This window comes from Podarcis pityusensis, assembly GCF_964106645.2.
Source record: "Podarcis pityusensis genome assembly, chromosome: 2".
Lineage (NCBI taxonomy): Eukaryota > Metazoa > Chordata > Lepidosauria > Squamata > Lacertidae > Podarcis > Podarcis pityusensis.
This window is the reverse complement of record NC_138029.1, coordinates 14,150,990-14,177,106: the sequence shown is the minus strand read 5'-3', so window position 1 is coordinate 14,177,106 and position 26,117 is coordinate 14,150,990. Positions and strand designations below refer to the sequence as shown.

The 26,117-nt window shown below is 41.4% G+C and overlaps 1 protein-coding gene and 1 long non-coding RNA gene across 3 annotated transcripts in view; both read right to left on the bottom strand.

Moving 5' to 3' along the window:
- The window catches only part of LOC308471264, a 91,414-nt gene that overhangs the window by 16,168 nt on the left and 49,129 nt on the right, over window positions 1–26,117 (bottom strand). The gene's annotated exons all lie outside the window — the stretch shown is intronic.
- The window catches only part of CBX5 (chromobox 5), a 53,378-nt gene that overhangs the window by 16,168 nt on the left and 11,093 nt on the right, over window positions 1–26,117 (bottom strand). The window contains exons 2-4 of one of the 2 annotated variants that reach the window (XM_080995100.1): window positions 7,829–8,006; window positions 5,049–5,232; window positions 1,444–1,508 (exon numbers count right to left, since the gene is read on the bottom strand). In XM_080995100.1, the coding sequence (XP_080851226.1) occupies window positions 1,444–1,508; window positions 5,049–5,232; window positions 7,829–7,965 (386 nt within the window). In that variant the 5' untranslated portion in view covers window positions 7,966–8,006. The remainder of the gene's footprint in view (window positions 1–1,443; window positions 1,509–5,048; window positions 5,233–7,828; window positions 8,007–26,117) is intronic. The other variant, XM_080995099.1, reaches the window with a different exon arrangement.

Here is a 26,117-nt window from a genome sequence, read left to right as displayed (position 1 = left end):
CTCACAATCTCCATTCTGGAGCAGAAGCCATCTGAAGTGTCCAACAGGATGGGGAAAAGGAAATTAAAGAAGTTACCATTTAGTGCCTGCTTCAAGAGAAGCCACAGGATTGCAGACAAAGGAATAGTACTGCTGTGGGTTCCAACATTTCTCTGACTCGTTCCACACCTTCCGAAACAAATCCTGTGTTTTGTTGGGGATGGGAAAGAACAGCATGGGGGGTGTTGCTAGTAGACTTTGAACATGACAATGAACATTCTCAACTCTTGGGAATGAATCAGTGTCACTTGAGGTATTGCCAAGGTGGCTAAGAGGCCTGGAGCCACAGATCCTTGATGAAACTTCACCCTGCTCCTAGAATGGAGTTTATCAAAGCCATCACAAACTCAGGGAAGGCAGCAGCTGGAAGGTGCTCAGTGGTAGGCACCTGACATCCTCTACTAATTTCCTGTTTGCTTGCAACTCCCAACTAAACATTCCATAAGTGTATTTGGAATTTCCCCTGCACCTCATTTAGCAGGTACTTAAATGAGAGGTGCCTGTAGCATTTCAAGATAACCCACTTCCCTTTAAATTCCTATGTCTCTTGCTAATTTTTTGCACAATTAACATTTCCCCATTCCTGTCTCTCTCAGCAAACAGGGAAAGAGCAGCCATGTGTGTCCCTAGATGGCACACGAGCATTGATTCAGTTTATGGGTCTTAGCACCTCTATGGTTATGGGTGGAGGAAGCCGATAATCTGCTACAGCCACAGGAAGAAGAGTAGCAGAAATAACCCCTTAACATTTCTAAAGAAAGCATGCCTGGGAGGAAAAAACAGGGATGTGAAGGAGAGGCCTGAATTACAGGGAATACTAGATGCCACTGTTTAGGGTACGTTGGTCTACAAACTTGGGGAAGGGTACTTGGGTGGGTAGTACTAGGAATTGGAAGTGAAACACCTGAACAGGAGGTGAAAAGCTGAGAATTGCCCAGAAGTTGTCAAGGAGGAATGCCCTTGGCTTATCTGCCTGCCAATGGTACAATGCTAACTTGTATGATGTTGCTCTGCCCTCAGTTAGGCAAAACAGAGCAGGGTCAAAGAGCATCTGGGGCTCCTGAAGAAGGCAGGTGAGACAAAGGACACCATTGAAAGCTGCGGAGGAACAGTCCCTCTTTCCTCCTATGCACACAGTCAGGGCGGCTCAGCACAGCTAACTGCTGACTGAGTCCAGGCCAGGTACACTGGAGAAAACTTGAGCAGTGTGGGCAAGTGGGAAAGTGAAACCTCGGACGGTGAATCCATGGGTCGGTCACTCACTCACTCACTCACACACACACTCACACACACCCTCTACCTGCCTGCCACCATTCTCCCACATCCTGGATGGCATTGTTGCTGAAGTTGGTACTGCCAGGCCAATTGCCTCTGTCAGGAGGGCAGCACAAGTCTGGTTTGTACCTTGGAATGTAGTCTGTCCTCTGTTCTGAATAGGGTTGCCCAAGGAAGGTGGACAGGAAGCAATACTGCAAGAGAGCGCGACAGGCAATCACTGTCCTTTAACTCATCACCACACATTCAGTCCCAATGCATTGAAGTGCCAGCAGAAATCTGCCCAAGCCAGGCCTCACTTGAGTAGAGGTGATATGTAAAGATGAAGCACAGCCTCCTTCTACCAGTATCCAATCCACACTAGCCAGCCTCCTTTGAACATGTCCCACATTTCCCCCCCTTTGGGGAAGAAAATGCCAAGGAAATCATCATCACTGTTCCCCTCTCTTGGCAGTGGTAAGAATAGCTGCAGTTGGCTTGTACATTTAACAAAGATACCACCATTGTGATGCACCCCCACTTGCTATTGTCTTTGATAAATGTTACCAGAGCAACAGAACCTCATAATCCCCACATTGGCTACCAAAATGTCACTCACTGTCCATTAACATGAGGTCTACAAAGATGGTGGTCTGATCAGTGGTGGACACTTTGTTGGTTCATAGGTCCCAGCACCTGAGCATTTTGACTGCTGAGGCAGAACCTAGACTGTCGCTTGACTGTATGCTTTAAATCTTAACTGCTGATAGGATTCTAAACTGTGGTTACCACTAGCTACGGTTAAGTGTTATGTCTGCAACTGGCCCTAATGGACAAGTCCTAAAAACCTGAGGCACTAAGTCCAAGGGGAATCGTGGCATGTTAAAATGCTGGAGGAGACAGGATGTTTCGGCAGGAACCAAACCACTCATTTTCACAGTGGACAGTTTTACTTCTCAAACTTTAAGGAGAATACATAATGGGTTATAAAACTGTAATCCAAACGCACTAAGGATAACCTGCTGGATATGAAATATACGACCTTATTACCCCTTATGATTTCATTAAGGACCGACAGTAGCAGTGCAGGTTTGAATCTCTAGTGACTTAGCCATAATTTTGTACAGACACAGCTGTAAAGGGCAGGGCATTTCTTCAAATAAGGTTATAAAAAAATAACGAACACACAGAACTGCAGAAGATTTTTCTCCTCCAGGAAAGGAAAGACAAGACATAAAATGCCACTCAACAGATCCTCATTTATACCAAATTTCATATGTTCACATTCCCCTATAAAGATGTTTTAATAACCCATGTTCTCATGTCTCCTCATGCATTGGCTAGTGAATTCGGCAAATTTTAAAATGAAGGGGAGAAATGCCATTAAGCTTTAACCAATCAAGGTGATACATTTGACCTTCACAGTATTTCCAAAACCTGTAACTTAAGTCAGCAAGAGCACTGTCTTTACAACATCATATATAGAGCGGTGTGTGCTCTGTCATTTGAAGGCCCCAGTGTGCAAGCATGGAGCAGGGCACAGAAACCATCATCCTTAGAACCTCAGATTAATGTAAGAATGCAAAGATAAGCCAGAAAGTAAAGTGTGTGGACAATTCCTCATGAAATCTCAGAAGTGGGAAGAACTGAGGGAGCAGAATTTCAGGGCCTCACATTGGGTCATTTGCAGAATTAATTATGTGGAAAATATATTGGTATTGTGTACACAGGACATAGGTTGTACCCTGAGCTACAGGAGTGGAAAGCAGCTCACACTGCCAGTCTTTCCCTGCCCTCCTGCATTTCTAGAGAGCCAGGGGAATCTATCAAATATTGTGAGCTGTGTTTTATGCAGTAGGAGGGATGAACTGCAATTGCCCCTTCCCACTACAGCTCCATAAGACTCAGCCCAAAACATTTGATACGCCCCTCTGACATTTTGGAGAAGCTTTTCACATTGTACAGATGGCTGCCCAGAGGAAGAAGGGAAAGACCAGTTGCAGAAGCAGAGCTTTGGATGCAGCCCATAGAATTTTGATTCCTCTCAGCAGAGTATACACAGGCCTGATCACACTGAGGCAGCTTGCATTTTCTAAGTGAATTGTAAGAATTTATCCTTCAAATTCTTTTTGGCTTGCATGCCTCGTGAAAATCATATAAGGGTTTGAAATATGGAGTAATGACTCCTAGTAAAGATACAACAGGCTTTATCTTGCCTATCTCAAAAGAGGCTTTTCTCTGAACATAACTTTGCAACATTCACCTAAAGTTTCATCCAGATCATAGCTACCCACACTCTCTGTACACTAAGCTAGAATTATGGAAGTAGGAGAAAGAAAACGTAGCCTTTTCTCTCTCTATTAGAGTATCAATAGATTGTCTGGTCCACATTAGATTTGTATTCATTACAGCCTGCACTACAAACTGCAGCAAATGACCAGCACAAACTAGAAGGACCAACATGTATGGAGTGATGAATGTGACCAGAAAGCACATCTGTGACCATTCAAAGCCACCACCTGGCCTGCCCTTATATCCACAGCATTTACTCTCTTTCTTTGCCAAGATTTTCCAGACACATATACTGCAGAACTCAGAATTTCAACTTCCAGTTGTAAAACTGTGACCCAATCTACTTGTTGCATATGTATTGGGAAAGAACTCTCAGTTGTTTAAAGAGGTGTATTATGTCCTCCCCTCCATAACTGTAATTGAAATATCTAATATTTTTGTAGAAAGCCTAATGCAGCTAACACAAAATTAAAAGCAGTAATAGCAAAAAGATCAAAACAATTCCATAAAACTATTAAGATTCTATTAATTCATCACAAGTTAAATACATGATAATATTTCAGTAACTAACTACCTAACAAAATATCAGCATAACACCGAGTAATCTTATTATTCTTCTGTGACCCTCTCAAAGGTAAGGAGGACCTTTGACTGTAAGGACACAGGAGTTGTGAAAGACCCATTCTACCTCACTCAGTGCAGGGTCTGGCTTCAGAACTCGTATGAGGCTAACTTCAGAACAAGCTTTCCCTTCCTTACCTGCTGTGGCACATCTGCTCTGAGCACCCTGCTGTTACAGCAGCAGAGGTTAGCCATTTGGGCAGTACATTCTTAGCAGGTGATTCCTGAACCATGGGTCTTGAAATTGCTCCCCCCCCCCGATTCTTTTATGTTAAGGCTACTCCTTCCAAAGAAAAGTGACAGAAAATTCAGCAGAACACAATCACAAAAAAATAAGCTGTTCCCACACACACACACACAACTCTCTACGTTGATTTGTGAGCTTGTTTACTGTCACAGTTAGAAGAGTGCATTAAAAAGGATTTTGCTTTAGCCAGGCGTTCAAACAGTAAATTGCATTTCTTCCGATCTTAATCTGCTCTAGATAGTACTGTGAGGCTCCCTGCTTGATTGTTAATCTTTATTATATTTTAAAGGCCATAATTATTTTAGCGATTCTTTTCTTTACAATGAGTGGTGGCAATTAGCTCATCCTGTTTTACAGGGTAGTTTTCCCTGAGAGGGGTATGAAAATTGGCACAATGAAGCACAGCCAACCTGAAGCTTTGCTCTGGGGACACAACATCTCAAGTCCTTGATTTTTAAACTTAAAATCCTAAGGTTTCTTAGGATGCAGTTTTAAACTACTGAGTGCCACCGGCATACACACATACATCCAGTGCTGGAATCACTGAGATGGGGCAAACCTCTGGAAGTGAAAAATGCCAAGGCAAAAAGCTCACCTCTCTCTTCTTTTTGGCTTTGATGTCCTCAGTATTGTTGGCAAGGCTTGACTTCCGCTTGGCACTCTCTGATTTCTCCCGAGGCTTGTTCTCACCTTCCTTCATTTTTTTGTATTTTTTCATAAACTCAGAAATCAGTTCAGGGCAGTCAAGGTTCTTCTCAGGTTCCCAAGTATTATGCTCCCTGATATAGTAAAAGAAGGACAACAGTGGGGGACAAAATAACAAACAGAAAAAAGTTGAAAAAGTTCCCATTTAGTGATCACAGACATCAATTAAGAACTGAGTGAAGAATTACCCTGCACAAGAAAATCTGTGTATGGAGAAAAAGCTGTTCCAGGTTTTTAGGGAAGACTGGAAACTTAGAAAACCAATTCAGAAGACCTGATGCTCACGATGGATTGCTCAGAGTAAGAGTTGTTTGAATCTCTGAGGGCTTAAACAGAATTCTGTGGCAATTTGGGATTGGTTTCAGCTGCAGTGGGAAGAATTCTAAGCACAACATTGCCCTGATTTCTTAAAATCCAATGCAGCTGCTTAAGAAATTGTCATTCTTCCCGGCCACCTTGACCCTTGCACAGGACTGTTTCCTAAAAAAATTGGTTTCTAACACTTGCATTTGAAACATCTTACCAGCCCTGGTTCTAGGAGGTATTTTTGTTTAAAGGGTTACATACCCTTTGAGAGATTTCCCCAAATTTACATTGGGAACAACATTAGCAGCATTTAGAGATATTTTTAATAAAGGAATTAATCACACCGTCACTTACGTACAGGGAGGCTTCCTATATACCATAGCTGCAAGAATGCCTACAATGCAAGGGATTTATTTCTGAGAATATAGCCTTGTCTTAGATACAAGCTGTTCTAAGAACAGTACCAGAGATACTAACTGAACACAGATTAAATAGGAACAGTTTACAGTAATCATATCATTATTAGGTTCAACTAAATAAGCAAACATTCATATTTCAAAGAGCCCTTTTTCAGGCTTGATGTTTAAACAAAACAAAAAGGAAAAAGTTGGGTGGTAATAGAGGAAAAGGTCACTTTAGACTAACTGGGTTAGTTTGTGTCCAGTATATGAGATTACAGGTTGCAGCAAAAGCATATTGAAACACTGAAGCAATGGTTACAATTCCACACAATGCTCAACCACAGTTTACTGCTATGTGGCTGACTCTCCACAAGCCCAAACAAAGTGTTAGCCTCTCAAGTCCCCACCTCTTCTTCAGCCAGAAGGAAGACCTTTGGCAAGTTTAGTTTTGCTTTCAAAGGATCTCAGTTTAGTGTTGCATACAAACCAGGGATCCCAGTTTAAAGCAATTCTTAGTTAAACAAGCCCATACTTTGAGGCTGGCTTTGTTTAGCAACGAACCACTGTGAGCTGCAAGCCAGGATTCCTGGTTCATACATAATGCTAAGTCAAGGTTCTTTGACAGTGAAGCTAAACTAAACAGAAGTCCTCCTCCCAGCTCCACATAAGGAAAAAGAAGGAAAAAGCACACAAGCAGAACACTTTGCTCAGGTTCAGAGAGGCTCATCCACATAGCACTAAATAACAGTTTAGCATTACGTGTGAGCTGGATCTAAGGCTATTTTCCTTGGAGATTATTTACTATTTTCATACTGAGCATGGTCTAAGGGACACAGAATCATTTTGAACAACTGAATCACTGCAAGCGCAAAGTGCTCTTTTTTGATGTGGTGCTGATGAAGAAATACCCTCTCAAATGCTGCACAGCAGGGCAATGTGTCAGTGTCTGCTTGATAACTTGCCTTCCCAGAATCAGGTGGTGTGCATCCATTTAAACACCGTGGCCTCAAATCTGGACTCTTACATAATGAATCACGGCTGTCCTTCATGGAACCGTAAAACCGGCTGCCAGAACCCAGGACAAATACCCAGGGTACATATACATACAAACACATACATCGACAAAAATCCTTTTTAGAGCAGTTCTTTTGTACTGGGACTAATGAGAAGGGCTGTGCTTTAAAAAATCATGAAATCAATCAAAATGACATACTAAGTTAACTTAAGCTCTGCACCCTGTGCAAATTATGCATTTTGCATATATTTGCTTTGCATAAATCTATTTCAATTCTGGTAATTGTGGAGAGGGCCAAAGTATGCTGAAGCTACTGATTTGGTTCCTGGAAATTCTTCTCAGCTCATCTCGGTGTCTGAGATTCAACAACCTTTGCTGACAACTTTCAAGCTTATCTTAATATCCTTAACAGCTAGAAAGTTGTATTTTTGAAAAATCAAAATCAAAAATCATAGCAGAGATATTTGGGATACTCAAATTTCACACCCAGGACCAAATTCTGTGCTTGGACAACACAGCCTTGAAGGGAGGGGAAGAGGATTAACGTTCCTTTTCCAAAGCAGCTGTTTAAAGCAATCCACAAGAGTATTTGATCAAAATGCCCTCCCAAATCAGAAACCTCAAATGAGGAGGAAAACTATTTAGACAATAGTGCTGGTGAATAACTCAAGTGGAACTACCAACTCTGTGAAGTGAGAGAGGGAACGCAGATGCCAGGATTTCCAAAACACGCTTTAAGGTCCCAGGCCCTCGCCTCGTGACCCACTCATTTAAATGGATGCACGCCACTCTTGTCTGGAGTGAGGAAAGCAAGCTCCCACCCATGAAGGTTTTTTTGTTTTTAAGGAAAGCTTGAATGAGGGCAACGGAAGTTAAATTTGAAGCACTGCCTGGAGCTCTGCTAACAAGAAAGCTCAAAGCCCACGTCAGAAGGAAAGTTGGACTTACTCAGAGAATCCTTTCCACTTGAGAAGATACTCCACTTGACCCTTCACAACACGCCTGTCTAGAACCTTCTCCACAACATATTCCTCCTCCTCTTCAGAGGACGAACTATCTGCTGTCCTCCTGTTTCTCTTTCCCATAGCGCAGAAGTTGCACCTAATGCACAAAGGCTACCCAATTCCTGCAAATCGGAAGGGAAACGTTAATTGGCGATAACTGAAAACGGGCTTCTGTTTCCAGAAATCTCACAGTGCATCACCCACTCTGTAACGGCACATCTCTCAAATGTTTCACTGTCTGCTGGCTAACAGTCGGGGCTGCAAGGGGGATCTGAGGGCAGAGGAGGCTAACAATTAGTATATAAAAATAAGCTAATTTTAAAGGAAGAAGGGAATAAACAAATGAAGCATTAGGTCTTTTCTTCCAGGCCATTTTTAAGGTGCATGATACAAATGTAACAATTCCACAGAGCCACATTATATGCCAAACCTACCCGCACTCACCCGAAATATCAACCATGCTGATACTAGTCATTAAGCATTGTCCCAATTGAACAAATTGCGATGCTCAGTAGCAAGAAAGGAGGCTGCATTTATCTCAAGATAAATAAACAGGCATGGCATGAGATTGTTTCACAGGGTGTTAAATACCAGCTCTTAGCGTAGCAGGTCAAACTGGAGCTAATTCAAGAAAATCTTTAATAAACATTATTTATTAAAAAAAGAGAGAGTGAAAGAATTGCGTGGGTGCTCATTATGAATATGAAACTCCTGGTAAGCTGTATGCTTCAAAAGAGAATTCCCCTCAACAGCATATAGTAATTTATTCTCTCTTCCTGCAGTAGCCAATCACTTCTAAAAAGGAGCAGAGCTTCTATTTGAGCGACTATGTTTTAATTTTTATCACATATTTACAGCTTTTAGCAAGGAAAATGATTTACCACCTTCTTCTTCTTGTTTGGACTTTACAGCAGTCCTTCAACTGTTTCATTTTTTGCAGACTGGGATGCAAGGCTAAAACTAGAACTAGGCTATGCAGCAAGTGCATGCAATGACAGAGCCCAGCCTGGAACCCAGATTCAGCCCTGGACCCACTGTGAAGTGAACCCTAAAAATGACAAAACAGATGTACACTACAAATGTAGGATACTGTAAAAGTGAGCAGATACCTGTTTCAGCAAGGCTAAAAGCACCTTGGCTCACACCAGGAAGGCACAATAGGCTTAAAACATTATTTAGGAGGGCAGAAGCTCAGAGAAAACAGGGTTAGGATCATGCTGCTGGGTTCATACTGAACAGAAATAGCATAACTCCTGATTAAGTGGGTGTAAATATGCACAGTGTACAGGGGTCAGCAAACTTTTTCAGCAGGGGGCCAGTCCACTGTCCCTCAGACCTTGTGGGGGCCGGACTATATTTTGAAGGGGGGGGAATGAACGAATTCCTATGCCCCACAAATAACCCAGAGATGCATTTTAAATAAAAGCACACATTCTACTCATGTAAAAACACCAGGCAGGCCCCACAAATAACCCAGAGATGCATTTTAAATAAAAGGACACATTCTACTCATGTAAAAACATGCTGATTCCCAGACCGTCTGCGGGCCGGATTTAGAATGTGATTGGGCCGGATCCGGCCCCCGGGCCTTAGGTTGCCTACCCATGGTATGGACACTTCCAGCTACTATGTTTCTCTAGGGCAAAATGTGAGGAGGGACGGACCATAAAATAAGCCATGCACAAGCCTTGTTACTGAAGAACTGGAAGCTGCGATCTAGGAAATGTTTTGTAACTTACACCAGTTGCATGAATGTAGAGAAAAATTGGTTTGCATCCCTAGATTTCCCCTATTTTGCATGCTATTTCCAAAGAGAAGATTAGATCTATCACTTTGTGCAACAATAACTTATGGTAGGGGCATTGGTGCCTATCAGCTGTGGATTTCAGGAATATGAGGGGAGGGAAAGCAGGTACTTCAAAGAGGAAAGATCCAGAATTTTTTTTTAAAAGGAAAACGGAAAAGAATGAAACTCAATTTTGTTCTGCTGCAACTTCTTGTCACACACACTTTTTTTTAACATTAAAAATAACTTTGAAAAGAAAGGTAAGATAGTTGGCCCGGCACTTTATTTTGGTTCAATGACAAATTAAAATAATGTAAATGTACATTTAAAAAAAATGAACAGGAAAATATATTCGAGTGATGACTAACCTGTGGTCCTCCAGACGTTTTTGGACTACAACTGCCCCTATTTCTGAACACTGGCCATGCTGGCTGCAGCAGATGGAAGATGTGAGTCCAACATGTGGAGAGCCACATGTAAGCCACCTCTGTGCTGGGGGTGGGGTGGGGGTAACAACTGAGAAATACTCTTGTGGAACAAAAGGATGGATTTTTAATTTTTCCTGCCCCATTTAACATTACTTGTAGCCCCACTTAACATTCAAATGTAGCCCCACTTCTGAAATATTAAAAGCCGATGACATTATCTGAAATTTGGATATTGCCACTGTAAAAATCAAGATATTTATACCCACAGAATAAAAGTTGCAGACACGTTTCTGAGTATGCAGTCTTTAACTGGTGAGTGTGTGATGCAAGTAACGCGCCAATAAAATTACTTAGAAACCTCACATTAACAAGAGAAACTCTTCTCAAAAGCAGAGTTGAAATGACGAAAAACTGAAATGGATTGATTCTTTCAACAGACTAGTGCCTCACTGCTACGGCTACAATAAACTGGACTGTGGTCATGCTGGTATTCATGGATCAGTAGTTAAAGTTCTGTCACAGCTAGTTATAAAAAGGCATATTTTTCCAGGGATTTATAACTTGGCTATAAAAATTCACTGCAGCTTGAAATATGGGCTTATGAGGTCTCAGACCCTGAGTGAAGTTTAATACCACCCAAAAAAGGTATGTGTCTGTGGAAGAGAAATCAATTACACCATTTGAGTTACAAGACTGAAAAAAAAGTAGTTACAGTTGCTTTGTGCTCTTATAAATTACACAGCTTCCAATTTTAACAAGTCTGAATTTAGCAGATGATTAGTTCATAAACACTGTGTGGTCCAGCTGTGCTTAGCAGAAATTTTATTTAACTTTCACTTACGGGTTGCCCTCACAGCTCTACCCCTAGTGCAAATATTTGCCATTGTGAAACATGCGCACCCCATCACAATTAATTGCACATTCCATATGCAGACATGAAATTAGGTGTTGCAGTCTTGAACAAAACACAGTAAGAGGGCTTATAAATGGAAGTTCTTAATAATTTTCCAAATGGAGACACATTACAAGTTCCCTGGAAAGTGCATATTTTTATAAGGCTATTAAATGTGGTTTTTAAAAGAAATTAACACAACAACAACAGAGAGACTTATTTTGACGGAAACCAGGAAATTCCATGTTGAAGCAGGCTCCCATTTCTTGGCTGGAATTTCCTGACTTGTGTCAGTTTAGGTCAGACAGCTAACATATTAAAGAATATTATAACAGATTCTTTGCCCATAGGAGTCTGCCTGGCAGGCCTGTCCCAGGGCAAAAGCAACATAGTAACCAGTGCAGCCTGAACAAAATGTGTGTATGTAGTTGTGGGCATGTTGTCATTTACTATACAGATTATGTAAAGCTAACATCCTATACAGGGAGAAAGATCATATGGAGATAACAGATGAAGACAGCATGCAAAAAAGTGTTTGTGCTTTTGTCAAAAGGCAGCTGTCTAAAAGTAACAGGTTTCTACTATCTGCCCCATGCAATGGACAGAAATAATGCACTTTATTACTGCCAGGGCTTCTGAGACTAAAGCTCTAGGGGAGCAAAAGAAATGAAAGGGGTGTGTGGGTTCTGCTCCATCTGACAGATCAACGAAACTGCCAACAATGGCTGGGATTATGCTAGCATTTTACACAGTGTTAACAACATGCTGTTACCCACTTTGTCTCTCTACAATGGAAGCATTTGCACTTGGCAGTGGTAATGACCACGTTAAAACCAACTGACTTAACACTGTATGTAACCATAATAGTGCTTTACACTCTGATTTAAAACTATAGTATCTTGCAAAACCTGAGGAGTTAAGTATCTCCCTGCCTGGAAAGAGGATCTGTTTAGTATACCTTCAGAAGGCTACAATCCATAAAATATTCCAGCGAGTGGGTACTGAAAAAGAACCATATACATTTAAACCATGGTTTTATAATTTGTAAACACTGAGCATGGTATTTTAGCTAAGGAACACTAAGTGACAGGATATGGAGAGGATGGGGAAATCTGTGCCACAAGTTCATACTGAACCTTTGTGTTTGAGTAGCCTTAAATAAATGTATCTACACTGCAAAATTCCAATAACTGTGGGAATGGGATCAACAAAACATGGGCAGGCTGAGCAGTCTTCAGATTGTGACCAACACCAATCAACTCTTGGGTTGCATTCAACAAAGTAGTCTTATTCGTGCAAGGACTTCTGCCTGAAGAATGGGATGACTTCTCTGTCCTCTTCCCACATGTCCCCTGATCTGGAGGGCTGGGGAAAAGCCCAGAACAGGTTGAGAGGAAGTCCCATTGTGCAAGCAGAAGTCCTTGGACTAATGGGACAACGGATTTTCTTAATGAGGATCAGCGACATGAAGTTTAGCTTGCAATGGTGCTAGTATGCTGTCAAGTTCCCTAAGAGACTCCTATGACTCAGGGCTAAAATAGGGCTCAGATACTGTCAACTTAGAACATAGAGCATAACCATTCTATAGCGGAATGAAACACCCTAATCAGTGTTCGTTTATGCATGTCAAACAAGTCTACAGGACCAACCACTGCTAAATGCCTTCATAATTTAAAGGTAGCTGTGATAAATTGTAAAGTTAGACAAATTAGTGGTGTCCAGTTTTTAGGAGGTCTGTTTGAATGATTTGAAACATATATGCCAAGATAAGTATGATAAAATCTTTAATTGGCATTTACTATACTGCAGCTGAAATATTTTATGACACTGTACCACTACGATAATCAATATCCTGCAAATACCTAAAAGAGGAAAATTAATATGCTTGTGAAATCATATGTATGCCTAACACAAAGCACACACAAAGATGTAACATCTAACATACAATGGTTGAGAAATGGACACAGGCCAACCCACTGAGGCCGAATGCAATTGTTAGCAGGCCTTGTGACTTAGAGAAGATAGGGATAATTATCTTTATAGGGCCAAACCACCCTTGTAATTAAGTTTAAAAGGCTGTAGGTGCTTCTGGATCCCGGAGCCAAAGTGACTTAAGGAAAGATTTCTCGGTGGTATCTCTTAGGGACATTTATGTCTACATTCTTAAGACAAGAATAAGCTTATAACTCTGGATATAATAACTGCGGGGGGGGGGGAGTCCTAAAGCGCATGCTAACACATTTAATAGTATGTATATGAACTCTGGCAGACAAAACAACTACTTGGGCATAGCCAAGGGGAGCAGGGAGGGCAGCCGTCCCCCCTAGATCAAGTGAAACAATAGACATACTTAACTAACTGGCCAATCACGTCAGTTCTGCCCCCCTCAAACAAAAGTTCTCCCCCCCCCCCCCGACCAACAAAAATCCTGGCTACGCCCATGGATAAAGATAAGGAACATATCCTGAAGGCAAGACACAGCATACATAAGTAGAATGGTCTTTATGTTTTTATACGCCCTGGGACCTTGTGGTGAGCAGCAGGTAAGAAATCTTAAAAGTAAATAAATAATAGGTTCAGTCCACTGAAATGAACAAGATCCAATAACATGGCGCAATCCAACATAAGAGCACCCATTCCTTACAGGTGGGAGCTTCATCTGCATAGATAAACTCTTCATTAATGCATGTGTTTTGGTCAACATTACAGGGTGCAAATTTTACTTAAAATTTGGAGGAAACTGATGTGGTTGTTGCTAGTCTTTTGGCCCAGTAAGAGGGGAGGCTAGTGCTAAAATAGCAAGTACAGCATTGAGGCCCGGATAAAGAAAAATAAAGTTTACAAGCAGCTTTTTTACTTGCAGTTGAAGGACCAGACCATAAACCTTAGGCTTTATTCAGCAACACAAACACAACTATTACTAAGTCTTCTATACGTCTATGGAAAGTGATAATGGAAGAAAAGAAAATAATAATTAGAATTTCGTATGTTTTATATAAGCCGCAGTGCCATCTGTTATTTGTAAGCCATATGGAGCTGGCATTTACAATATTCTGGCGATACTGTAAAGCAATCCCTATAACAGAGCATTTAAGATTTAAACATTTAGTTACAAAAACATAATCAAGATATGCATTTCCTATAGTAATTCCCAGTCCATAAAGTTTTGTTATGCTTCCAGCAACACTCACATTGTGCTATTTGATGCAAAAACAATCCCTGCGAATGTCTCACACTTAAAATTTTAAATGCTAACATAACCCCCAACAATGGACTGAAAGAAAAGCTCTGTTAAGTCTGCCCATGTACCAGAAAGTTTATATACTGAAGAAATGCCTAAAGCCCTATTACACAACAAGAAAAAATAATATGGCTAAAAAGCAGTAATTAAGTAAGAACCCAAGGAGTTCAGGCCAAAGGCCCATCTAGTTCAGAATCCTGTTCCCACAATGACCAAACAAATTATTATTTTCTATTCAGTCACTTACCTGCCCTTCACCATGAGGTCCCATGGTGAGTTATAGCAATTTAAAAATACAGGATTAAAAACATGTTAAAACAAATGTCTATGGGAAGCCTGCCAGCAGGGCACAAGTGCAACAGCGTTAAATTAAATATTTTCCTGGTAATTAAATATTTTTGTTAAAACTAAGTAAGATAACATTTTGTCACCATTTTGTCAAATTTCCTGTATTTACAAATCTTTTGATCAGTGTGCATTTAATAATGTACCGTAGCATAGGGATCTGGTACCTGGCTGAAAGATCATGTACCCCTACACATACAAATTCACCCAAATTGTTCACTACACATTTACATGATCACATGTTTTATTTTATTTCTACACTGTATTTAGACAACTTTCAGTTATGGTGCATCGGCGCACTTAATTCCAAACCAGGTTAGGAGAAGACAGGGAAATGTCAGTACAAAAGGGAAGGGACAGAATAGAGAGAAACGTGATCCCATTCCCATTTCCTAGGCAATGGTTCTAAGTTATGAATCTTCTAGGTAGGTTTTGTTGCTGCAATGACCATTATTGTATTTCTCCAACTTCAATCTTTACAAACATAGCTAATCTTTAGACATCCCAAAGAAGATGCATGTGATATATCTGCTAAAATTCTTTCTTTCTTGAGGCAAATCACTGTGCAGAAAAGAAAAAAGTGGGGTTTTCTGTTGGTGAGACACAGGACAATTAAATTAAGGCCATTTAAAAACCGCGGATTCAAACTGAAATCTTTGCCTGACAGGAGTTTTTTCTGCTTCTGGATGCCATGTAGATCTAAGAATAATTTGTTATTTTTTAACAAAATCTGTTATTTCTCAATTACTATATCTTTAGTTTCTTTTTTTAAAAAAAAACCTTTAGTTTGAAGAGGAGGAGGCGGGAGGAATAGCCCAGCTATTGTTTTATTGATTTAATATGCTGAAACTGCTTTGAGATTTTTATTAAAAATATAAAGCGGTATAGAAATAAATATTAAATAAATAAAAATCTTTGGGGCATACTGAAATAGACGCTTACCAATAAGCAGAGAGTTGTTGTAAATTAAAAGTATGATTTCCACAGCCTTTGGAACCAAAAATTCCACTGTGTGTGAAGACTATTCTACTAACTGTATTGTATTTTAATCTTGTTTTTTAAATTGTATTTTAATCAACTTGTTTTTTATTATTGGTTGTTAGCCACCCTGAGCCTGGTCTTGGCTGGGGAGGGCGGGGTATAAATATAAATATAAATATAAAATAAAAATAACTGGGAGAATTGTTTCTCTCTCTCTCTCTCTCTCTCTCTCCAATACCCCCAGACCGGCTTCAGATTATCAGAGGACTCTCCATAATTGGGGTTTTTTTTGGAGGAGAGAACAGAGAAATTATTTTTCATTTGTCCAGTGCAATCTTTGGAGTCAAGTTTACTTTGCAGTTTCCTTTGGAGCAAAACTAAATTATACAAATGTACTGAGTGCATATAAAGCTTCGTGATGGAGGGAGTCAGGTTCAAAGTTTTGTTCAACCATGAAGTTTATTGAAAGGCCCTGGGCAACTCACTATCCGACAGTCTAACCTACCTCACATGGTTGTTGTGAGGACAAAAAGAAGGATATCGGAAATTACCCTAGTATAAAAAGGCAATTTCAATAAATTACACAAATGTTACCTGATAATTAAGCTAACAGTCTGCTTTTAAGAAACCTGATGAACTTTCTGGATCCTGTCAACAAACCTTCACAAATCTACAGTGGGATAACAGCTATGCAATACAGCAGTATCCTAGTTTCTAGTAACAATTATCCGAGGAAAAAAAGCTTGTATTAAGTTCAGTTCTTGGGCCCACTCCCTGCTAGAGCCCACAAAAAGTCACATGGCTGACAATGCCCGTAGAAGTTCCAAGCAAATATTCAGAAAACTAAGATAATGGCTGAAGTTTAATCTTCTACCAAAAATTTGATGAAGGGTTTGGCAGTGCCTCTTTTAATGCGCAGTATAGTTTTGTACTCCAGTATCACTCCAATGCATTTGTCAAACAAATTACATTTAAGCTATATAGCCTAGAACTTAGACACATAAAACCAAAATAGTATTGAACTTTCATCCACCCCGTGCAAGGGTACCCTTGGCAGCCTCTTAACCATCCATTATAATCCAAAGCAATTTCTCTCTGTAGCAATTTAAAAGCTGTAAAAAATATAATGGCCGATGACAGGAGAAACAAACCACACCAGAAGTTATTGAACCTTGTAGGTTCTCTCAAGTGTCTCTATTGACATTTAAGTGTGAGTTATTGTGCCACAATATCATAAAATGTGCTCAGTGTTGCAGATATATTGTTATTTAAATGGCACCCAAAAAAAATCAGCTCCAAAGAAGAGGTAGCTACATCTTACAGAAAGAGAAAGCTTTCTTATAACCTTGCTGCTGTGGAATAGGAATTTCAGTTACTTAATTTAGAGAATTGATACAAATGGTTCCCCCCCACACACCCTGCTTATCGCTCACTTGGTTCACAAACAGAAAAATCCAACAGACTTCAATCTCAGAAGTGCAGTTTATGAACAAATGGTGCAATGTGGACTTAAAAAAATAAATTTATAGAAGAATTCATTTCACAATTTATTAAAAACTATTTCTGCTTCCTGCTAAAACGCATGGCCGTTCTTCTGCTGCACTTACCACTGCAATGAATGGCTTGGCCACAATCCTGAGATGAAAGACCTAAGACTAGTGTTGTGTGCTTTGTAGGACTTCCGTCACAAGTCAACCCTCTTCTGCCCGATCCCAAACAAAGACTAGTGTCATAGAAAGAAAACTGCATATGAAGCTTCCTAAAGTTCTGGATGGAGACCAGATTTTCCCATTCTCTAGCATAATGTTTTATTATCAATAAGGACTACAATAGCCCACATTTCTGTCAGAAGGAAAAGAATACCCCCCAAACTTTTGTACCAAGTACCCTTGGTCTGATAAAGAATCTAATACAGTGGTACCTCGGGTTACATACGCTTCAGGTTACATACGCTTCAGGTTACACACTCCGCTAACCCAGAAATAGTGCTTCAAGTTAAGAACTTTGCTTCAGGATAAGAACAGAAATCGGGCTCTGGCGGCGCAGCGGCAGCAGGAGGCCCCATTAGCTAAAGTGGTGCTTCAGGTTAAGAACAGTTTCAGGTTAAGAACGGACCTCTGGAACGAATTAAGTACTTAACCCGAGGTACCACTGTATATCAATGATTTGGATCCTAACTAGGCTTCCACTAACTCAGGCACATCCAACATCCAACAGGTTACCCCCACCCCACCCCCAGCACAGAGGTGGCTTACATGTGGCTCTCCACATGTTGGGACTCACATATTCCATCTGCTGCAGCCAGCATGGCCAGTGTTCAGAGATAGGGGGAGTTGTAGTCCAAAAACGTCTGGAGGACTGCAGGTTAGTCATCACTCGAATATATTTTCCTGTTCATTTTTTAAATTTTTTAATGTACATTTACATTATTTTAATCTAGATCACTGGGCTTTTCTCCTCCCTAAAAAAAGCTCAGCAATTTTGACCTGAACCCCCAAAAAGGAGTAGATCACTGCCGGTTTTTAACTCTGTGAGTAGATTGCAGTCTCTTGGGAGTTGGCCAGCCCTGCACTAACTGAAGGACTTCTTCCATTCACAGACAGGACTGAGAATCCAGCAGAGGAACCTGCCAGCAGAGGAGCAGCGAGGGCATTTTTCACCCATTTCCCACTACACCTGCAGTACCCCCACCTCCTGGTGCCAGGGGCATAGGAAAGGGGGGCCGGAGGGCGGCCCCAGGTGCCATAATGGAGGGAGGTGACAAATTATCAAGGAACAATTACTGCCTTACTAGGGCGGTTCATAAAAAACTTTTTTTAAAAAAATGCCTCCTCCAAAGGTCTTATCTTACTACACTAGGGATTATATAGCTATATCTGAAATTTCATGCATATCAGTTAATATCGTGACCCTCCTCCACGAAAATAGCTGTTTACTTGGCCGTTTTCCTATGTTGTGAAGGCTGAAATTTCAATTCAGTGGAGCAGGGTCAAGATATTAACTGATATGCATGAAATTTCAGATATATAATCCCTAATTTAGTAAGGTAAGACCTTTGGAGCAGGCATTTATTTTTTTTAAAGTTTTTTATGAACCACCCTACTGCCCTACCCTCCGCTGGGCTTCCCAGGTCCTGGAAAGTCGGCCTATGTGAAGAAAATGAGACTAGGACGAGTAGATTAGGCCTTGCCTTGCCCCCTGCACGCAGCCGATTTTTCTTGATTTTACTGCTGTGGTGTTTTTTTGTTTTGGTAAACCACTTTGCAGGTTTTTTAAAAATAAATTTTATTAAATAAATAAACAATAAATATAAATAAAATAACACAAGCCAAAACACAGTCCATCCTGTAGATTTAAGTATCTGTCCATAGTCGCCTACTTGTTACCAGAGGCCCAGAATCTACATTCCTTTGTAAGAAAATATGAAATAAGGTAAAACCATTTTTGCAGGCAAAAAAATAAAAATCAGTGTGGGGGGGGGTGACAAGAAATTTTCTGCACCGGGTACCACCTGACCTTCCTACGCCTCTGCCTGGTGCTACATCCAAATGGCCAGCTCTGCCCCCCCCCCAATCCGCTCTGGTAACACTAGAGCACAACCTAATGCTGCCATCGACATCAGGGATTCATTCACCTGATCATCTTTCCAAGGTGATATATGCCATCATCTGCAGCAATGTCTTTCTGCATTCCACATAGGACAAAACAGGCCTGCCTCCACACAAAATAATAAATGGGCATGAATCTTGAAATGACACTATTCGAAGCCAGCGGAGGACCATTTCAGATTCCCAGGACACTCTGTAAAGTGATCTTGGAGTAAAGGAGGTTCAAAGGAAAACTGGGACACAAAACCACTGAAGTACAACACTTCAAAGGATTCAACGCTATCCTTTGTGTAAAGGACTTTTTAGCACATTATATATGTTAATTGGCTTACCAATGTCAGGATGTCTGTGTTAAGAACTGTTTGGTGAATTGCCACTATTAAGTACTTTGCTGCACTGTCATTTCCCTCTGAACTCATTGTAAACAAAAAGGTAAAGGTAAAGGGACCCCTGACCATTAGCTCCAGTCGTGACCGACTCTGGGGTTGCGGCACTCATCTCGCTTTATTGGCCGAGGGAGCCAGCGTACAGCTTCCGGGTCATGTGGCCAGCATGACTAAGCCGCTTCTGGCAAACCAGAGCAGTGCACGGAAAGGCCGTTTACCCTCCCCCCGGAGCGGTACCTATTTATCTACTTGCACTTTTGACGTGCTTTAGAACTGCTAGGTTGGCAGGAGCAGGGACCGAGCAACGGGAGCTCACCCCGTCATGGGGATTTGAACCACCAACCTTCTGATAGGCAAGTCCTAGGCTCTGTGGTTTAACCCACAGCGCCACCCACGTCCCTATTGTAAACAAAACCTCCCCCCTAAAAAAAAATGTATGGATGTGTGTGCGTATCTATCTATCTATCTATCTGCAATTCAAGATAGTCCACAAAGGCTTATGGGAGGAATGGATCTTTGTCAGTCCCAAGGACCATGTTGCTTTCTGTACAAATTTTTACCTTTGTACAGTGGGCTAGTTTCTACACATACTCACACATGCCTCTCTATCCTTCAATTCAGCACTCAAGGGCACATTCCAGCCAGCCAAAGACACTCAAAGAAAGTCTGAAGCAGGGTCACTCAAATGTGGCTTGGGGGGCAGCCAAAGGAAAGCCCCAAGTAAAGATGCAAAATTAAAACCCACTCCCCCCCCCCACCAGGAAGAACAGAAACTTTGGAGGAAAGGGGAAAATATGCAGTACTCCTTTTTTTAGCACCCTTTACTGGAAATGACTTTGTTGCTTTAGGAACGGAAACGTATTATCTGCAATTTGGTTTCCCATAAAATTATCATCTTTGGTTTATTAAAAGTACAGTTTATTAAGGCAATAATTACAAGCTGAATTTACTTTTTGTTACAAACGGTGTTACAACCTGCTGAAGAACTATAAGGAACCTAGCATCCCTTTTGCTTTTGCCAGTTTCAGTACAGTAAAACAAATTATGTCTTCTGAAAAAATATTTCAGCCCTCCTGTGTCAAGCAGACATAAAGCACTTAGTAATTCCATTTATAAAAAGCTGAGAAAAAGAGTGGCAGGGAGGAGGGGACCAAAAGGCAATGAATACGAAATGAAATTCAATCATTATCTTTTTTTTTCAGCTATCACGATCAGTTGTTTATATTTGTCAATGGATTTATAATGGACCTGAAAACGGGGGGTATGTCCAGACTGAAACAAGTTTCTCGACTCTAGGTGTGGGGAACCTTTGTCCCTCCAGCTGCTGTTGAACTACAGCTCCCATCATGCCTGGCCATTGACATGCTTGCTTGCTGGGGCTGATGGGAGTTGTAAGTTCAGCAACATCTGGAGACCCAAAGGTTCCCCCAGACTTGCTCTACCCTTTCATGTGTCCGTTTATTTATTGATTTGGTGTATTTCCAAGCATAGACCACTTTCTTCTACATGCTGCAAAAGATGGAGGGTTACAAAGCTGGCGAGAATCAAGGAGTCAGAGGTTGTGCTGCGCAGAGGCTTGCAACCATGTTGCAGGAGGTTTGGCAGAATCCCAGTCTGCATTCCTGCGCTAAGTAACTAAAGATGTTCTGGATTCTGCAACATTTGAAAGTACATCTGGTCCTAAGTGTTCTGCTTGTTTTGTAATCCAGTCAAGTGCAGTAGCAGTGCTATCATCACTTACATTTCTGCCTTTGAATCTTGGATCCAACAGAACTGCAGCGGCAACAAATTTCTGTTGCTCTGTACGTTCCCATACTCCCAGTTCTCTTGAGGCCCAGTCAAACCAAGGGGACAGAGACAGATCCACCGTGTTGTAACAAGATGAAGACACAACTTCTCTTGTGACAATGGCAGTGTGCCCTAGAGGCAGAAATGTATTTTGCGCTTGCATTTGAGACTTGGAAGTCTTGAGACTTGATTGTCCTCAGTGTACAGAAACTGTAATGATCTGATACTGTACTTACATAGCAATCTTCCAGTTACCCAGGTTTTTTTGTTTTGAAAGAGTAAAAATAATTTTGAGGAGTTAAGTACATGGTCACCTGCTCTTAAATATTTTATTCATGTAAAATGAAAATAAAATATTTCACACACACCCCATTTTTCAATTCAGGGGGACGGGGGGAAACTAGCTTTGGAGAAACCCCACACCATTTTCTTCCATGTCTTTACATTTTTAGTCTCCAACCCTGAGCTGATGCCCTAACTTGTTCATCTTTAAGGTGTTCATCTTCGTTGTTTCTAACGTACAATGTTAGCCTGGCAGCTTTCCTTTACAAAGACGATACCAAAGTAGGATCTGGGTAGTCTCTCCTTAACACAAAAGGAGTGTGAGATACTTCAGACTCAGACCAAAAATTGTGCAAGCCTCGACAGGTCTTTGTTCTATAGAAGAAATTTAAGAACATCAGTAGAATATCACCTTCATGCACACCCTTAGCTTCTACATCTATCAGTTTCAAAAGTTCATAGCAAAGTCTCCACTGGGTGATTTACAGCCACATTCCAGTGACTCAAGATGGGCCACTGTCTTAGAGCATTAGCATTTAAATTGTGACACCTAAGCCTTACCATTAACACTCTATTGAGATAAATAAGGGAAATTTACACCTCGTTTTGATGCAATTTCCATGCATATGGCTATAAATACCAGACACAAAAGGTGATCTTTTTGCCCAGAAGCTTTGTCTAAACCACCCCTCTATCTTTCTCACACCATTCCCCTATATTTCACATAATTGCTTGTCTTGCTACTTTTGGTTAACACAAGCATCAGTTACTTAGAAACAGTCAAAGCCCAAGAAATACTGGAGTTACTGGAGGAATTCTCATTTGAATGTTGTTATGTTGCTTTGGTAAAGGAGATATTTGAGAACCCACCCTGATGAATTTAGGAGTTACAAGGAGAGCAAACCATATCTCTGTCCGTAAAGTGCTTACACAGCTGGTAAAACACTTTTGTTCCAACAGAAGCAGTCAAAAAAGTCCAGAGGCCCCAGAGCATGAAGAAGCTGGCTCCATAACAACTCATCAAGATATTCTCTAGGTATTCTTTGAAAGCAGTTGAGAGAATGAGCTGTGGCCAGTGCGTGTTTATGGTTTGGAAGGAAAAAGTATCTGATAGTGTAGACTGTGGGAGAGTAGAGAGGCAGCTGCTGTAGCACAGTGACAAACATCACTTCTAGTAGATAACTTTAGACAAATCTAGTTGTGGTTTATTAAACCATGGCTTAGTTTTATATGCAAACCCTGCCCTGCAGGTTAACTATGGTTTGTCTACTGCAAAAAAACCCCACAATCTGAAACCATGGTTTGTTTCTGGCTTACAAACCTGGCTTACTTTCACTATGGCTTAATATTACATCTGAATCCAGCATTTCCCTAACCATAGTTTGATCACCTCACCCCAGAAACTACAAAATATCATATTGATTTATAGCATGCTTTTTTTCCAAACAGGGACTCAACATGGCTTACAACTAAACTAGGTTACTGTATTAAAATGTATTTAAAAAGCAATGTTTGAAAACAATTAAACATTAGCAATACTCTCTCACACACATACATACACACATGATCATATACAGAGGTACGTTGGAGACAAGAGCAGCTGGGAAAAAACCAAGCTAGTCATAATTTTGTTTGATCACCTGTGGGTTAACTCATTGCTAACTTCTAGTTTGTTAAACAAACCATGGCTCAGTTATGTCTGAACCAAGCTTATTCTCAGCCCTGTATCTGCAATATGGCAATGATAAAAATACTGTATACAGTAATACTGTACTGCTATAAGGATTGCTAAAATTTGGAAAGTGAAGTTATTTGAATGCTCAAGAAACACTACATAAATCTGAGGTGTGATTATCATCATTTTATAATATCCTGTAGGGTGCTGAAGTACTGAATACCAGCTATGGACACCATTAGTGATTAAAATGTCATTTTCTGTAAATGCACACTTCTGTTGCTGTGAAGGACAGGTGGGGAGGGACGAAAAGCTAAAACTGATCTAGACCCGACAATTAAGCCACAGGAAGCAGAAATGCTATCTAACCATTTGGGTCAACATGGACCACTGCAACAAAATTACTGCAATGCAGCTACCACGAGATCTTGATTTCACATGCGCATAACTGTATAGGTCTTCCTATTTCCAGCTGAATTGTTCCTGCGCTTGATTTTAACTGTAAGCAAATTTTCCTGCCTAAACAAAAAGCTCCACTGTTTTACAATATAGGAGAAATAAAAAATTTTCAACTCACAAGGAAGAAGCGAATGTCATATTTTAATCTGATAAACTGCTGTAGTTTAGAAGATACAGATCCATAGCCGCCTGTCTGGGGACTAGTGCCTCTGCCTCTTTTTAAATATGCAGTTTTGAGCTAATAACAACAACAAAACATAGGGAAATTACTAGGAATCTATAGAAACTTGCCAGCATTTTCTTTGCATAACAGAAAAGAAAAAAATATTTTAACACCAACGAAGCAATGTGAACACACATTTAGCATATATAGAGGATATGTAGCACAATTATTTCACTTAGCCTTCACGTTAGCTCATCATAAAGAGAAGGGGTGTCCCAATCACTTTTTAAATGCTTGCTACCTTTAGGACGTGGGATGCGGGTGGTGCTGTGGTCTAAACCACTGAGCCTAGGGCTTGCCGATCGGAAGGTCGGCGGTTCGAATCCCCGTGACAGGGTGAGCTCCCATTGCTCGGTCCCTGCTCCTGCCAACCTAGCAGTTCGAAAGCACGCCAAAGTGCAAGTAGATAAATAGGTACCGCTCTGGCAGGAAGGTAAACGGCATTTCCATGCGCTGCTCTGGTTCGCCAGAAGCGGATTAATCATGCTGGCCACATGACCTGGAAGCTGTACGCCGGCTCCCTCGGCCAGTAAAGCAAGATGAGCAAGCAACCCCAGAGTCGTTTGCGACTGGACCTAACGGTCAGGGGTACCTTTACCTCCCTTTAGGGCAACACTTCATGTACCTGATAAAGGACTCTATTCCACGAAAGCTTACCCCATAAATTTAAGGTGCTGCAAGACCTAGTCTTCTGCAGAAAAACAAAGAGCACGGTTCCCTCTCTGGAGATCCTGGGTTTTAGTAGCAGCATCCTGCAAGACAGCACTTGAGTGACATATCGGGTGCTATGGCACCTTCAGGCATAAGATGCCTTTTAAAAGTGCAGCATGGTGGTGTAGTTCAGAGGCTTTCAACCTTCTTGAGTCCACGGCTCCCTTAACCAACTGCACTCTTTCTGCGACATCCCTGTGGGGCTCAGGAGCCCAGCTATGTCACTCCCTGCCTGCAGAGCTGGCAGCCTCTCATCCTTTTTCAAACACCCTCCCTTGCGGTGTGTTCCCTCAGCCTCCTCTCTTCTCCCCTCTACTTGGGAGTTCTTTGGGCAGCCGCGGCTTCTGCCCCTGGTCTCTAAGCTGGCCCCCCACCCCAAAGAGAGCTGCCTCATCACACTGCCCCACAGGGACCTGGGAAGCAACCCCTGGTCAGACCCAGAGGCACCATTTGCCTGGGGAGCTTGTGGCCAGGGCTGCTGCAACAAACAGCTATGTAAAACCACTGGGAGGCAGAGATGCAAGAGGGAATCCGAGGAGGCAGGGAAGGACAGTGGGGCAGAGGCCAGTGTTGCCCGTAGCACCCCTGACCATCTTTCAAGGCACCCCAGGGTGCCACGGCACACTGCTTGAAAACCACTGGTGTAGTTCAACATTTGAAAGATCAGCCACCCAATTTATAAATTTGACATGTTGCCGCCTTATAAAGCCACAAAACACTAGTGTCATGCCCTATGTCTTTCAAAACATTTTTTGATTCTTATTATGGTTTGATGAAATGCAAGCTTAACCTAAAAAAAACACACCCAGAAATGTCCAGCTCACAAGATTATTATACAGTGGTACCTCGGGTTACATACGCTGCAGGTTACATACGCTTCAGGTTACAGACTCTGCTAACCCAGAAATAGTGCTTCAGGTTAAGAACTTTGCTTCAGGATGAGAACAGAAATCGTGCTCTGGCGGCGCGGCAGCAGCAGGAGGCCCCATTAGCTAAAGTGGTGCTTCAAGTTAAGAACACTTTCAGGTTAAGTACGGACCTTCGGAAGGAATTAAGTACTTAACCCAAGGTACCACTATATTGGTCTCATTTGCTAGATGGATTTCTGGGGAACGTTAAGCCACTGGTCATAAATCAAGAGTTGTGTCTCCACAGCACAGACAAATTCTGTGGAGGTGCAGTCCTCTTACGACAGAGAAGGTGTATACCATGTCCTGATCATAGGCCAACAACCCAAGCTATGCACTGTTTCTCTGCCTAGTCAAGAACGTGCTGTCTCTTCCCTGCTGCAGAACAAAGCTCTCTTGCAACTCAAGAGAGGCTGGAGAACTTCACTCGTTGTTGGAATAACAGCCTGGACAAAGGAACAACAACGGTGAAGTTAAATGTAATCTGAGAGCTAAACTAGATGGTACAAAAAACACCTCA